The sequence below is a fragment of the Cydia strobilella genome, chromosome 24, assembly GCF_947568885.1.
Source record: "Cydia strobilella chromosome 24, ilCydStro3.1, whole genome shotgun sequence".
NCBI classification, from domain to species: Eukaryota; Metazoa; Arthropoda; class Insecta; order Lepidoptera; family Tortricidae; genus Cydia; species Cydia strobilella.
In genome coordinates this window covers 7,325,781-7,338,914 of record NC_086064.1, presented here as the reverse complement: position 1 = coordinate 7,338,914, position 13,134 = coordinate 7,325,781, and the positions used below count along the sequence as shown (strand labels likewise).

The 13,134-nt window shown below is 39.0% G+C and overlaps 1 protein-coding gene across 1 annotated transcript; it reads right to left on the bottom strand.

The window, feature by feature from the left end:
- Positions 1 to 223: 223 nt before the first annotated feature.
- LOC134752510 (uncharacterized) lies at positions 224 to 11,894 on the bottom strand. The gene is made up of 10 exons (XM_063688204.1): positions 11,889 to 11,894; positions 10,131 to 10,208; positions 8,853 to 8,915; positions 8,099 to 8,204; positions 6,481 to 6,618; positions 5,945 to 6,099; positions 4,132 to 4,189; positions 3,105 to 3,220; positions 1,531 to 1,617; positions 224 to 301 (listed from the first exon to the last, which is right to left on the bottom strand). Exons 1-10 carry the CDS (start codon positions 11,892 to 11,894, stop codon positions 224 to 226), a joined length of 885 nt encoding a protein of 294 aa, XP_063544274.1.
- Between the last annotated feature and the right edge of the window lie 1,240 nt (positions 11,895 to 13,134).

The following is a 13,134-nucleotide window of genomic DNA, read 5'->3' as shown; positions in this document are numbered from 1 at the left end:
AGAGGAACAAGATTCAAGAGGAAGTTTTATACGTATTGCATCAGCATTGCATCCGTGTGAAGCCGGGGCGGGTCGCTAGTATACAATAAAATGTGTATGACCCAGTCTTTTGGTCGACATTGTAGTCCTGAGTGATCTTCAAGCAGATTTAGCCGGTCACGTCACGCTGTCGTGCATGTATTGAAGTAGTATAATTACTGCCTATATTTGTATAACTAACTGGTTAACCTTGGAAGGAGAAGGCAAAGCCTTCGCCGAAGTTGTGGGGGCCATTTTGCACTTCGTTCTCCTGCGGACGGTACTGAAAAGAAAAACAAATTGAATACAGTCTGACAAAAAAGAGTAAAAATTAAAAAGTGGCAACACTGTAGTGTCGTCCCGTTTTTCTTAGATTGATTTGAAGGGGGATTGATTTGATTTGAACTGTAACTACGAATTCGTAGCTTTTGGTGTCGAGACACGGTCCGTGGAGCTAGGAATCCGGTTGAGGGAGGCAACGGGGGACCCTCGCGCGGGCAGCTTTCTCGCGCAAAGGCTTGCTGTTGCGATACAGCGCGGGAATGCTGCCTGCGTGATGGGCACCTTACCTTGGGTAGGTATAGTTTTAGTCGTTTTATTTTATAAGTAGTCTTATTTTTTTATACAATTAATGTAAATAGTTATTTATCATATTTTTAATGAAGGTTGTTACACAACTTTAAAAAAATGGTTTAATAAGGGTTATCTTTACCGCAAACCTGTTACCTTGTTACGGTTTTGATCTTATTTCGATACGACCTTATTTATTTAGTCGTATGGCAGTTTTTTACAAAATAGGCAATTACAATTTACATAGATACAATTTTACAGTTTTACGACCTTGAAGATCGCTCACATTGATTGGTGCATGCAAAATAAAGTGAATAACCCACAGACCTAAAATTTATGCTTTGTCATCCTAGTTCTGTGGAATAGCCGCGTCCACAGCAAGCGAGCATACGCGCGAGGCAATTTCTTCGCGCACAAAACGGCCAGTGTAGACGTGCCTTTTTGAACTGGCCGTTTTGTGCGTGAGGGAATTGCCTCACGCGTGTGCTCGCTTGCTATGGACGCGGCTAATGGCGTGAGCGTCAATACAAGCCCCATAGACATAGTATAGTAGTTATAGACATGAAACCGAGCGACCAGGGGTAAGAGAAAGACATATTCATGTATTGACAGGTTAATGTATGGCAGCATAATCCTTTTTCTCTTTCACTCTTATAAATTTCAGTATTTCGCCATCGCCTTCTACCTATGCTGCCATAACCCGACCATGAAAAAAAAACCCGGTCGGTGATAAGGACAAAGCATGGCACTATTTTCTCTTTCCTCTTATAGGAATCGCAATAAGACTATCTTTCTATTTTTTCTTTTTTTCTTTTTCTTTTTATTAAAGAGTGGCAGGCCCTTGACAAGCACACACAAAGGCGCGTGGAGTTGATTTCCCATAAAAAGAATTGCTTCGTTTTTATACTGACAAGTAAGGTGTGTTTCAGTATAAGTAGTTACCTGTCCGTCGTCCTCTTGGCCCTGCGCCCTCCAACTCTGAGGGTAGTATTGCGACGCTGTCGCCCTCTGTTGAGTGCCCTCGCCACCCTATAAACAAACGGTTTAGAATAATCATATTGTAATTTACGTTAAAAAGGATTGGCATGGGTATACAAAACAATCACGCCAAAAAATCGTGGTTAGTTTTTAACTATATATATCAAAACATCATCTATTATTGAGTTCTCATAATCCATACTAATATTATAAATGCGAAAGTCTGTCTGTCTGTGAGCTGTGAGGGAACACACAGGACGCTTAAACCGCTGAATCGATTTAGATGAAATTTGCCATAGAGAGAGTCTCTGAGAAGGACGCAGGATAGTTTATATTCCGAAAATCATCCCTTAAGAAAGTAAAAAGCGGAGTGGAATTGAGATAATTAATGAAGTGCCTGCTAATTTGTGTGCATAATATGCTCAAATTGAATGATTGCTAAGAGAATTTTTCCAGGCGCTATACTTACTTTAGCTGCTGTTACTAAGTCCACGCAGACGAAGTCGCGGGCAAAAGCTAGTATCTAAATATACTTACTTTTCTACCTCTTTAATAAGAGGTCCTTAGTATTTTAAGGAAAGATTTGATTGACATTTTATTAGAATGAATGAATGAATGAATGAATGAATGAATGAATGAATGAATGAATGAATGAATGAATGAATGAATTAGATATACCTATTTATTTTTGTGTAACGTGCTACTTTAAGAAATACCCAGAACCTAGTGGTAATAAATAAATTAATTAATTCTATTATACATAATTCTATTTTAAAATCCACCGAAAACGATAGTTGGTAAGAAGTACTTATTAATACTAATTGCTTGACCATTTTTTTTAAATCAAAAAGCTGAAAAATCTTGTGCCGTAAAATACGCTTACATAAGGTTATTTCAGAATACTTTGCCTACATCAAAGCTTCATATACTAAATAAATAAATAATAAATAAATATTATAGGACATTTTTACACAGATTGTCCCACAGAGTAAGCTCAAGAAGGCTTGTGTTGTGAATACTCAGACAACGATATATATAATATACAAATACATAGAAAACACCCAAGACTCAGGAACATATCTGTGCTCATCACACAAATAAATGCCCTTACCGGGATTCGAACCCAGGACCATCGGTTTCACAGGCAGGGTCACTACCAACTAGGCCAGGCCAGTCGTCATGTAGTCCTAAAAACACTGCCTGTATAAACAAATAGTTTTTGCCCGCGACTTCGTCTGCGTGGAATCAGTAACAGCAGCTAGAGTTTAGCGCCTGGAGAAAGTCTTACAGCAATCATTCAATTTGAACATAATATGCACACAATTATCAGGCAACTCATTAATTATCTCAATTCCACCCCGCTTTTCACCCTCTTAAGGGATGATTTTCGGGATAAAAACTATCCTATGTCCTTCCCCGGAACTTAAACTATATCTATGCTAAATTTCAACTAAATGGGTTCAGCGGTATAAGCGTGAAGAGGTACCACACAGACAGACAGACTTTCGCATTTATAATATTCGTATGGATAATCTCACATTATTCTGCTGCCAGTTTTGCTGCTGAGGCTGAGGTTCTATCTGCTGCTGATTGTACTGTTGCTGCAAGTCGTATTGCTGTCTTTGCTGCTGGTAAGCCTGCTGGTAATGCTGGTCTGTGGACAAAAACAAATGCTAGTCAAGACATGCTAGTTTTTTTTTTCAAAAGATTACCTATATACAAGTAGTATTAAGGTTCTACACAATGGACTGGACTAGTTTTCAAAGGGTAAACAACACGCATTTATCCCACTTGGATGTATGCTTGTTTGCCACCAACGTGTTATAAAATTTTATAAAACATGTTGCAAAACAGAGATCCTATTGGACGCCCCAGGTATCGCTGGTGCGACAGGGTGGAGGCGGATCTGCGCGAGCTTCGAGTCACCAATTAGCCTCATGCATGAAGTTTATATTTGAACGAAATATGTTTTATTCGGATGTTTGTTACCGTTATATCATGTTACAAATGCATTTCCGTTTTTAAATTACCATTTAATTACTTAAAATTATAAATAAAAAGTACAAAAATTTGCCCGCGAAAACCTAGTGAGCGAAACGCTCGAAACGCCACGTGACGTCACGCGTTCGACAGATTAGTGTCATTAGTAGCAAACGTCAGTTGGGCCGCCCAACGCGTGACGTCATCACGCTCTGTCGAATTCGCGCCAAAAATTATGAGCGTTTCAACCGCTCAAAAATTTTCAACATTTTAAATATTTTTTAATAAAATAATGTTAAGGTTTACAAAAGTATTTTTATCGTTTCCGGTGTTCCAACGATATAAATTATGAATCCAAAAATAAAAATAAATTCATGCATGGAGCTAATTGGCGAGAGGTCGCACAGGATCGAGAAAAGTGGCGTTGTCTTGTGTCGGAGGCCGTCTCATTTTGGGTCGCTGAGCCAACGGAGTAAGTAAGTAAAACAGAGATGACAGCTTGTTTCAAGAATTATGGTGATAGAAGTAATGCCCTTTAGTTAATTCAATAATTAGGGGATCTGAACTCTGAATCTAAAAGCTCACCAGAAGTTTGTGGTGCTACTGGCTCTGGGCTCTTTGGTAAATGACTGCCTTCGAGAATCTGAAAAAACGTAAATCAAATTAAATGCATATAGGTTCTTTATTTACATACAAGATATATACAGCGGTACTACGTAAACGAAATTAATAACTAGCTTAAATGTAAAATAGGCCCTTGAGGCATTGTACCAAGGATGCTGGCGGCATATTCAATAAATATGCATATTATTTATCACCAAGCAAACTACTATACAGACGATCCAATCAAAAATGGATTGGTCATATTCTTAGGAGACTATTCCTCATCCCTTTATCTAAAATGGCAAACGCATTTTTTTTGGGACCGAAGCAAAAAGAAAAATATAATTCAGCCATCAATTCACCGCAACAAAGGATACGAGATTAACCAATTGAACGCTTTACGTCATAAAAAAACCGGCCAAGTGCGAGTCGGACTCGCGCACGAAGGGTTCCGTACCATTACGGAAAAAACAGCAAAAAAATCACGTTTGTTGTATGGGAGCCCCATTTAAATATTTTCCCCTCACTAGCTCGGAAAGTTGTCTTTTATCCTTTAAAACAAGCGGGGAAAAATGCATTTTATCCACTAGTGGGGAAAGTAATTTGACCTTGGATGGAGCATGTTTAAGTAGCTTGACAGATAACAAAACGTAAAACGCTCATAATAATGATTCGTTTGATATTAATTATCATTAAACAAATGGTTTGAGAATCTAATAAAAAATACCAAATTTAGCTTTATTTAATGATTTTATGTCATAAACCTTAAAGTTCCATAAGAAACGTTTGTTTTTTAATAATGATGTTAAATATAATGCTGAACGCACAAGTTGAGTCGATGCATTTTCAAAACGCATCATTGACATTTCATACGTCAGAAATGTCAACATTGTCAACAAAATTTTTACTTAAAAACTTCTCACGTAAAAATACAGAATTTCCAGAGTTTTTTGTTATAATATCGTAAAAAAAATGAGTGATTTCAGTGATGAAGATGATCTAACGCCTGTGGATGTTGCACTTTCCTCGCTATAGTGAGGTGAAAAGTTTTGTGTTACACACGGGTGCAAATGTATCTTACTTCTCGTGTGTTGAAACACTTGCTACGCTCAGGATTCTATTTTAGAACCACTCGCTTCGCTCGTGGTTCAACTATAGAATCCTTTCGCTTGCTCGTGTTTCAATTCCACACTCGCGGGTAAAATACAACTTTGCACCCTTGTATAACAAATAACTATTATATTATTCTGTTTTTAGTATTTGTTGTTATAACGGCAACAGAAATACATCATCTGTGAAAATTTCAACTGTCTAACTATCACGGTTCATGAGATACAGCCTGGTGACAGACAGACAGACGGACAGCGAAGTCTTAGTAATAGGGTCCCGTTTTTACCCTTTAGGTACGGAACCCTAAAAACCAGCACGCCAAAGTCCCGGGCGCAAGCGAGCTAATGTAAACCTTACTGCTAGCTAAATGAAATGAATTCATTTCACTTATTTACTGCAATCCATGGTACATATAGGTGTTATAATCATTTTAATTGTAACAGCATGGACCCTGAATAGGGAGCAAGGTAAGATACTTGAAAGTGTGAAGGTTACTTTACCAGCGTCCGCCATAACATTTATAGTTGTCTACGGCGCGGTAGTCTTTTGCTCGGTCATCAGAGACGCGATGGACAGGCACCGATGGAGAAAGATCACAAAAACCAGGTGTGGAGCATCCACATCCACTGATAACTATATACGATCCTCAGTCATGAGGGAGCGACGACAGAGAGAGAGTTCCCACCTGGAAACCTTCCTTCCCAGCTCTGTACTTCAGCTTGACTAATTTCCCGCTAGGATCCTTGTACTGGTAGGCTCCCACTCGGGAACCGTCGGGTTCTATCTGCTCGCCGGCGGCCAGGCCGTTGTCCGAGGCGTACTCAAAACGGAAGGCGCCATCTGTTGAGGGCGAACCATGTTATGGCCAAATACGAGTAGTTCCATTTAATACATGTCATAATGAAGAAACGAAGTTGGATCTGAACTAGTCTATGGGGCGTCTTTAAATGGCGTGAGATATTCTTGAGAATTTTTTGGTCCCCCTTTAGTGAGATGTGAGATTTACCTCGACTCCCCAAATCTCACATGAGATCTTACAAAATTTATATTTTGAGTATAAATGAGTCCTTAATAATTAAAATTTGATTTAAAACTTATTTATTGATTTAAAAAAAATATTTTTGTTTAAATGTTATTTGGGTGTCTCATGTGATGCAGGATCAGCTATCTGAAGGGAGGGGGAGCGGCACGGCTCTGGTTGGAGGGAGGGGGGGAGGGTACCTGATGTTAGAGCCTGCTTGTGATGCAGGATGGAGGATTGCTGTTCCTTAGTCAGCTGGGGGCTGAAGGGGGGCCTCCACGGCTCTGGTTGGAGCATCGGTTGCAGGGGCGCTGCGGGGGCGAGCGGGCTTGGGGAACCTGGGGTATAGAACAGTATGATTAATTAGAGAAACTTTTGCTTTTCGGTCTATTAACCTGTTGGCGTGCAATGTTATTGTTTCGTAAAATTAAATGGCGTCTTAACATGATTGAAATAACTATCAATCAATCATTTATTTATTTGCATAAATATAGTAACAAAAGGTGTTAGAACTGTTCAGGTACAATGTTTATTTTGCTTGCAAGCAAGCTTGCAAATATAATGTCAACTCTAAGCCATTCCCAATAATAGGTATTAAGCAATTTGACATCTAATAATTATTTGTGAAATTGTGTAATTTGTAATTTAGGGTAATTTTGAGTAGTTTTAGGATATTTTTTATAATTTTAGGATAGTTTTTGCTCGTTATTTTTTTTCTTGCTGTGCAAACTTGCTTTGGATGGCGTTCTTATGTAATACCTACCACTTAAGTACTTTTTGTAACAATGTTGAATGTTGTCTGTTTAGTGTGTTTTTATATAAAAAATAAATAAATAATAATAAGCATGCAAAAAGTAACAATTTTGAAATTAAGACATTCAAATAAATAATTAGAAAACCTTGTCGACACTAACCTCGCCAATCTCGCTGGTTCACACCTGCCCGCGCAGCATGGTTTCCCCTATCACTAAGTCCGTTACTTTCGCACTTACATACTTGTTAGAACGTGACAGGCATGGTGATAAGCGTACCGTGCTACGACTCCTGCTCTCCATTTATGACTCGCCTGGGGATCCACATCGTTACGCAGGGCCGTGAACAATCACGTATCGTGGTGTTTACTGAAACGTAAAATTTACAAGAAGACACTAACCTCGCCAATCTCGCTCGTTCACGGCTGGTCTCCAATTATGACTCGCCTGGGGATCCACATCGTTACGCAGAGCCGTGAACAATCACGTATCGTTGTGTTTACTGAAACGTAATGTTTACAAGAAGACACTAACCTCGCCAATCTCGCTCGTTCACGGCTGGTCTCCAATTCTGCCTCGCCTGGGGATCCACATCGTTACGCAGGGCCGTGAACAATCACGTATCGTGGTGTTTACTGAAACGTAATGTTTACAAGAAGACACTAACCTCGCCAATCTCGCTCGTTCACGGCTGGTCTCCAATTCTGACTCGCCTGGGGATCCACATCGTTACGCAGGGCCGTGAACAATCACGTATCCTGGTGTTTACTAAAACGTAATGTTTACAAGAAAATACTAACCTCGCCAATCTCGCTCGTTCACGGCTGGTCTCCAATTCTGACTCGCCTGGGGATCTACATCGTTACGCAGGGCCGTGAACAATCACGTATCGTGGTGTTTACTGAAACGTAATGTTTACAAGAAGACACTAACCTCGCCAATCTCGCTCGTTCACGGCTGGTCTCCAATTCTGCCTCGCCTGGGGATCCACATCGTTCCGCAGAGCCGTAAACAATCACGTATTGTGGTGTTTACTGAAACGTAATGTTTACAAGAAGACACTAACCTCGCCAATCTCGCTCGTTCACGGCTGGTCTCCAATTCTGACTCGCCTGGGGATCCACATCGTTACGCAAGGCCGGCGTGAACATGCCCTTTTGATACGAATCCAACTATCGACAAAAGTTTCATTATTTAATAAATTATAAGTAGGTAAGTAGGTTTTCGGTTTTTCCTAATCAAAATTATGAGATTTATAAGAAACCCCTAGTGTAAATTTCATTCGATAGCGTGACGTGTCTATTTTTGTATGGGATTTCGAACAGCGCGCCAAGCGGGACGTTTTGGAAACTCAAAATCCCATACAAAATGAGACTTCACTTCAGACGTCACGTCACGCTATCTAATGAAATTTATACTAGGGTTATGGGACGTGAGAAAAACGTGTGTCCTTTTTAGGGTTCCGTACCCAAAGGGTAAAAACGGGACCCTATTACTAAGACTCCGCTGTCCGTCTGTCTGTCTGTCACCAGGCTGTATCTCATGAACCGTGGTAGCTAGACAGTTGAAAATTTCACAGATGATGTATTTTTGTTGCCGCTATAATAACAAATACTAAAAACAGAATAAAATCAATATTTAAGTGGGGCTCCCATACAACAAACGTAATTATTTTGCCGTTTTTTTGCGTAAAGGAACGGAACTCGACTCGCACTTGGCCGGTTTTTTATATGTATTTCGGAGTCGAGCTCTATTAATATTTTTTTTAAATTAGTGCGTATTATATGTGAAGATTAGGACGGTACTTTATGAAAACTTACTCTGTCCATTTCCTTGGGCATGTTCCAGGGTTGGTGCATGGGCTGGAAGAGTGCTCCCCTCGCCTGCCACATACATACATACATACATACATACATATTTACATACAATTAAGACGTAAGTGAAGGACCCACGCGAAACCACCTTTTCATATACCTATAAACGTAGTCCTCATTTTCCTCTCTGGATATTAACATTATTGGAAATACTCTGACACAGTAAGAACCACAGCTATGTCCCTGTTTGATTTTTTTCGAATTTATAATTATTATAAGAGTAAGGAGAGCAGTAATTTTTTTTATGAAAACTATTTTTCGCTCCTAATGTATATGTGTAGGTGTAGTAAAAAATCTAAAAAAATCAAACAGAGGCTTATAGTTAATATACATCAAATTATGTAAAAATATTTTTCATAATGTTAATATCCAGAAAGGAAAATGGGACTACGTTTGTATGGAGTAGCGACCGCCCCCTTTCCTCTTAAAAGCCCATTCAACGTGCTCAATAGCGCCACTGCTAAATAATTGTTATTATTTAAAATTAACGATAGTTATTCAAAACAAAGGGCCGCTACGTACTGTATTTTGTATTTAGGTGCATTTAGAATACATTATAATAGTTTTTACATTTCTTTTCTTCCTTTTCAGTTCTTAATCCATTACAGTCGACGAGCAGAAAAACAACATTTGCGACCCTTTAAGCTTAAACTGGTGATATCTACTGCAGTTGGCTCTTCTTTTAAGGTCTGCCGACCGCTGGCGTAGTCGGATTCTACACTTCAAACAACATGTAGCAGTGATAAATTAATTAAAAAATTAAAAACACGACTGCTGAATTTTAAGCGAACTGAAAAGCTCGAAAAAAAAAGCTATTCATTTTGATACCCCACTCGATAAGTTAATTTGCAAGTTTTTTTTTCAAATGTCGCGCATTATTGTGTATTACATCCGCCATATTGATTTTATTGTGTCGTCACATAGCCTATGTCACCCGGGATGACGTAAGGATTCTAATGATATATCATACATCTAAATCGGTTAAGGCATTTAGAAGTTATGGTGGAATAAAGAAACTCACATACAAACATGAACCCTGAAAACAATACACTCTGTTTTTGGGCCTGTCACCTACGCTCTCTCTCGCTACCACAGATTATTAACTAGTTACTTCGTAACTCGCTACGCTCAAGCTGCTGTAACACATTTACCGCTACGTCGTAGCCGATAACATTGGTTTCCCGATATAGTAGCTATGTAGACGGAAAACGTTTAGGGACTCACGTGTTGCTTGAAGGTCTGTGGCGCGTAGAAGTCTTGCGCGCGCGCCGCCGCCATCACCACACACCACGTACATATTAACTGTAAACACAACATTTATTAATACTGTGTTATGGCAATTAATTTCAATTCAATTCAAAATAAAAAATATATATATATATATAGATTTTTATCTATATAGATTTTTGCATATATTTTCTAACTTTTCTGCTAAGTATGAAAGGTTATATTTTTGGCATAGTGATGTATCGACCTCAGATCAATAACCTATCGACATTTACAGCTTTCTTATAGTTTGGCCCAGGACTGTCTCATTTTAATTGATGAGTACAGTCAAGGGCATAAATATGTATACATTCCCAAAGTCTCAAAAATATGTGTACGCTCAGACAATAAAATCGTGTTCACATATTTTTAAGCCATTTGTCTGGATCGATATTTTTGCCTTTGACTGTACCTATAGTTTTCTTTGTTCTTACTTACTGACAGATTGTGTTTGCCAGACTATAGTTTAACACTAAAAACCGGTCAAGTGCGGGTCGGACGCGCGCACCAAGGGTTTTAGTATTTGTTGTTATAGCGGCAAAATATGATTTAGATTTAAGGGATTCACTCTCGATTAAGTTTTGATACTTTTGATGCACCATAAGATCCAAGGTCCAATTAACAAGCAAGTCGTTTTACGTTTAACAAAATACCAGAACATCTTAAAGGATGACTCACGTTAGACCGGGCCGTGACCGGGCCGGAGCTTCCGGCGCTTCGTTTTCTATGGAAAGCAACGTGATCACCTGTCATGTCATAGAAAAGTAAGCGCCGGAAGCTCCGGCCCGGTCACGGCCCGGTCTAACGTGAGTCATCCTTTAACAATATACCTATATTTGACATGTAAAAACATAGTGAAATACTTTGTCTCTAACTGCCAAAGATGTTCAATGTTTGATATTTTTGCATTTGAACTATTTTTTTCATATTCATATTCATATTTATTTATTGCATCCATGGTACACAGGTGTTACATATATAATAGTTTCACATGGGCCCTGGTAGGGCAAGTTTTACATTTCAAATATTGTTAACGATGTGCTGATATTTCGTAAAACGGAAAACGACTCTTGCTCGGGCCCGACAGGAAGTGTGGATCTAAGTAAAGGATGACTCACGTTAGACCGGGCCGTGTCCGGGCCGGGGCTTTCGGCGCTTACTTTTCTATGACATGACAGGTGATCACGTGATGCTTTCCATAGAAAACGAAGCGCCGGAAGCTCCGGCCCGGACACGGCCCGGTCTAACGTGAGTCATCCTTAATAGGCCCGCAAATTAAAAAAAGTCCAATCACCAATTTCGAAACTAATAATGTCCTTAGATATTTTCACCCAAATATGCGGTATTTTTTCACTTTTTAGTTTTTATGGCTTCCGTGCCTTGTTTTCTTTTTACACCTCGTCGCTGGCTAACGAGCATCAAATTCACCTGACGGTAAGCGTCAAAGACGCCTAGTCTTACTAAGATGGCATATAGTCGAGAAATTGGGACGGGTACCGCCGTGGCGAGGTGGCCTAGGGGTTCATGGCGTTAGCCGCGATAGCTAAAGACCGAAGATCGAATCCGGCCTTCACCACTGGAGGGCTTCGTCACTTTTTCTTTAATATGTGACATCTATTACAGTTTTTAATATAAAAACATGTTCACTACTTTTAACAAACTTGTAGCCTAAGAAATTCACTTTGTATTACAATCCATACATAAAAAAACACCTACCCTCATCGTCACTAACACAGTACTGCACAGAATGTGGGCGCGTTATAAAACTCAGTCATATATAGCGTTGCCAATAACCCAGTCGAGCGAATCTATCGGGTCGAGTGGGGTCGCTTAACAAGAAAGTTAATAACACTATTAAAATACTTTGTACGCAAGATAATTAAGGAAAATCCTTTAGTCCTAACAGACTACCTGAGTATATCAGAGATGCAGCCTCCACCGCAGGCTACGCAAGTGGTTTCTTGACTTTATACAGTCATTATATCTTTGGTGTTATGAATAAATATTTGTATTTATTGAAGTTTGAAACTGAAAGGTTTTAAGAGGCAAAAAAACAGGTAGAGTTTCTTTATCGATAAACTCATTTTGTTTATCGTTAGATACAAATATATTTGTATCTAACGGCATCGGATTTTAGGCGGCAAAATTAAATGACATCGAATTTCTATATCGATAAACAAAATGAGTTTATCGATAAAGAAACTCTACCTGTTTTTTTGCCTCTTAAAACCCTTCAGTTTCAAACTTCAATATTTACTCAGCAAATAGGCCACTTTTACACGTCATCATGAAATTTACATACAAGCAAAAAAAACACATTAACAATAAAATAAATCTTACTGCAAAATAACAATTTAAACTAAATCATAAATCACGTAACTGGTGACCGAAGAGCTGGCGGCTTCCTCGCACAACGTATCAGCATTGCGATACAGCGAGGAAATGCCGCCAGCATCCTTGGTACAATGCCTCAAGGGCCTATTTTAGATTTAAGCTAGTTATTAATTTCGTTTACGTAGTACCACTGTATATATCTTGTATGTAAATAAAGAGTTTAAAATTATTACAATTACTTAAATATAGATGTATAAGGGTCGGTTGCACCAACTGTTTGTCATCGTTAAAGAGTTCGCTAATTTTTATTGTATGGAAAGTTTCATAGTAAACCGCCGCGGCGCGCCGGGTGACGTTGATCAGTCTGTCAAGTGCGGATGATGCAACTGGCACTAAATCTCTTAAATAACGTCGAATTATAAACGAATCGAATTACCCGATATCAGGTCCTAACAAATTGGTTGAAAACTTTAGCCCAACTAAGGGCTTTTCGTAAAGAACCTATTGTTCTTTCAAAATCGGTTAATATCCGTTACCAATAAAGGACTTACTACACAGCTGACAACGAAGCTTCCGACCACTGAACTTGGGTGGATTTTAACCGTATATATAATAATAATTCTTGCAT

Coding starts and splice junctions, on each gene's coding strand:
- LOC134752510 (XM_063688204.1), bottom strand. Junction 6,100..6,480: donor CAAGCAGGCTCTAACATCAG/GTACCCTCCCCC, acceptor CGCCCTCAACAG/ATGGCGCCTTCCGTTTTGAG. Junction 302..1,530: donor GCCAAGAGGACGACGGACAG/GTAACTACTTAT, acceptor TTTTCTTTTCAG/TACCGTCCGCAGGAGAACGA.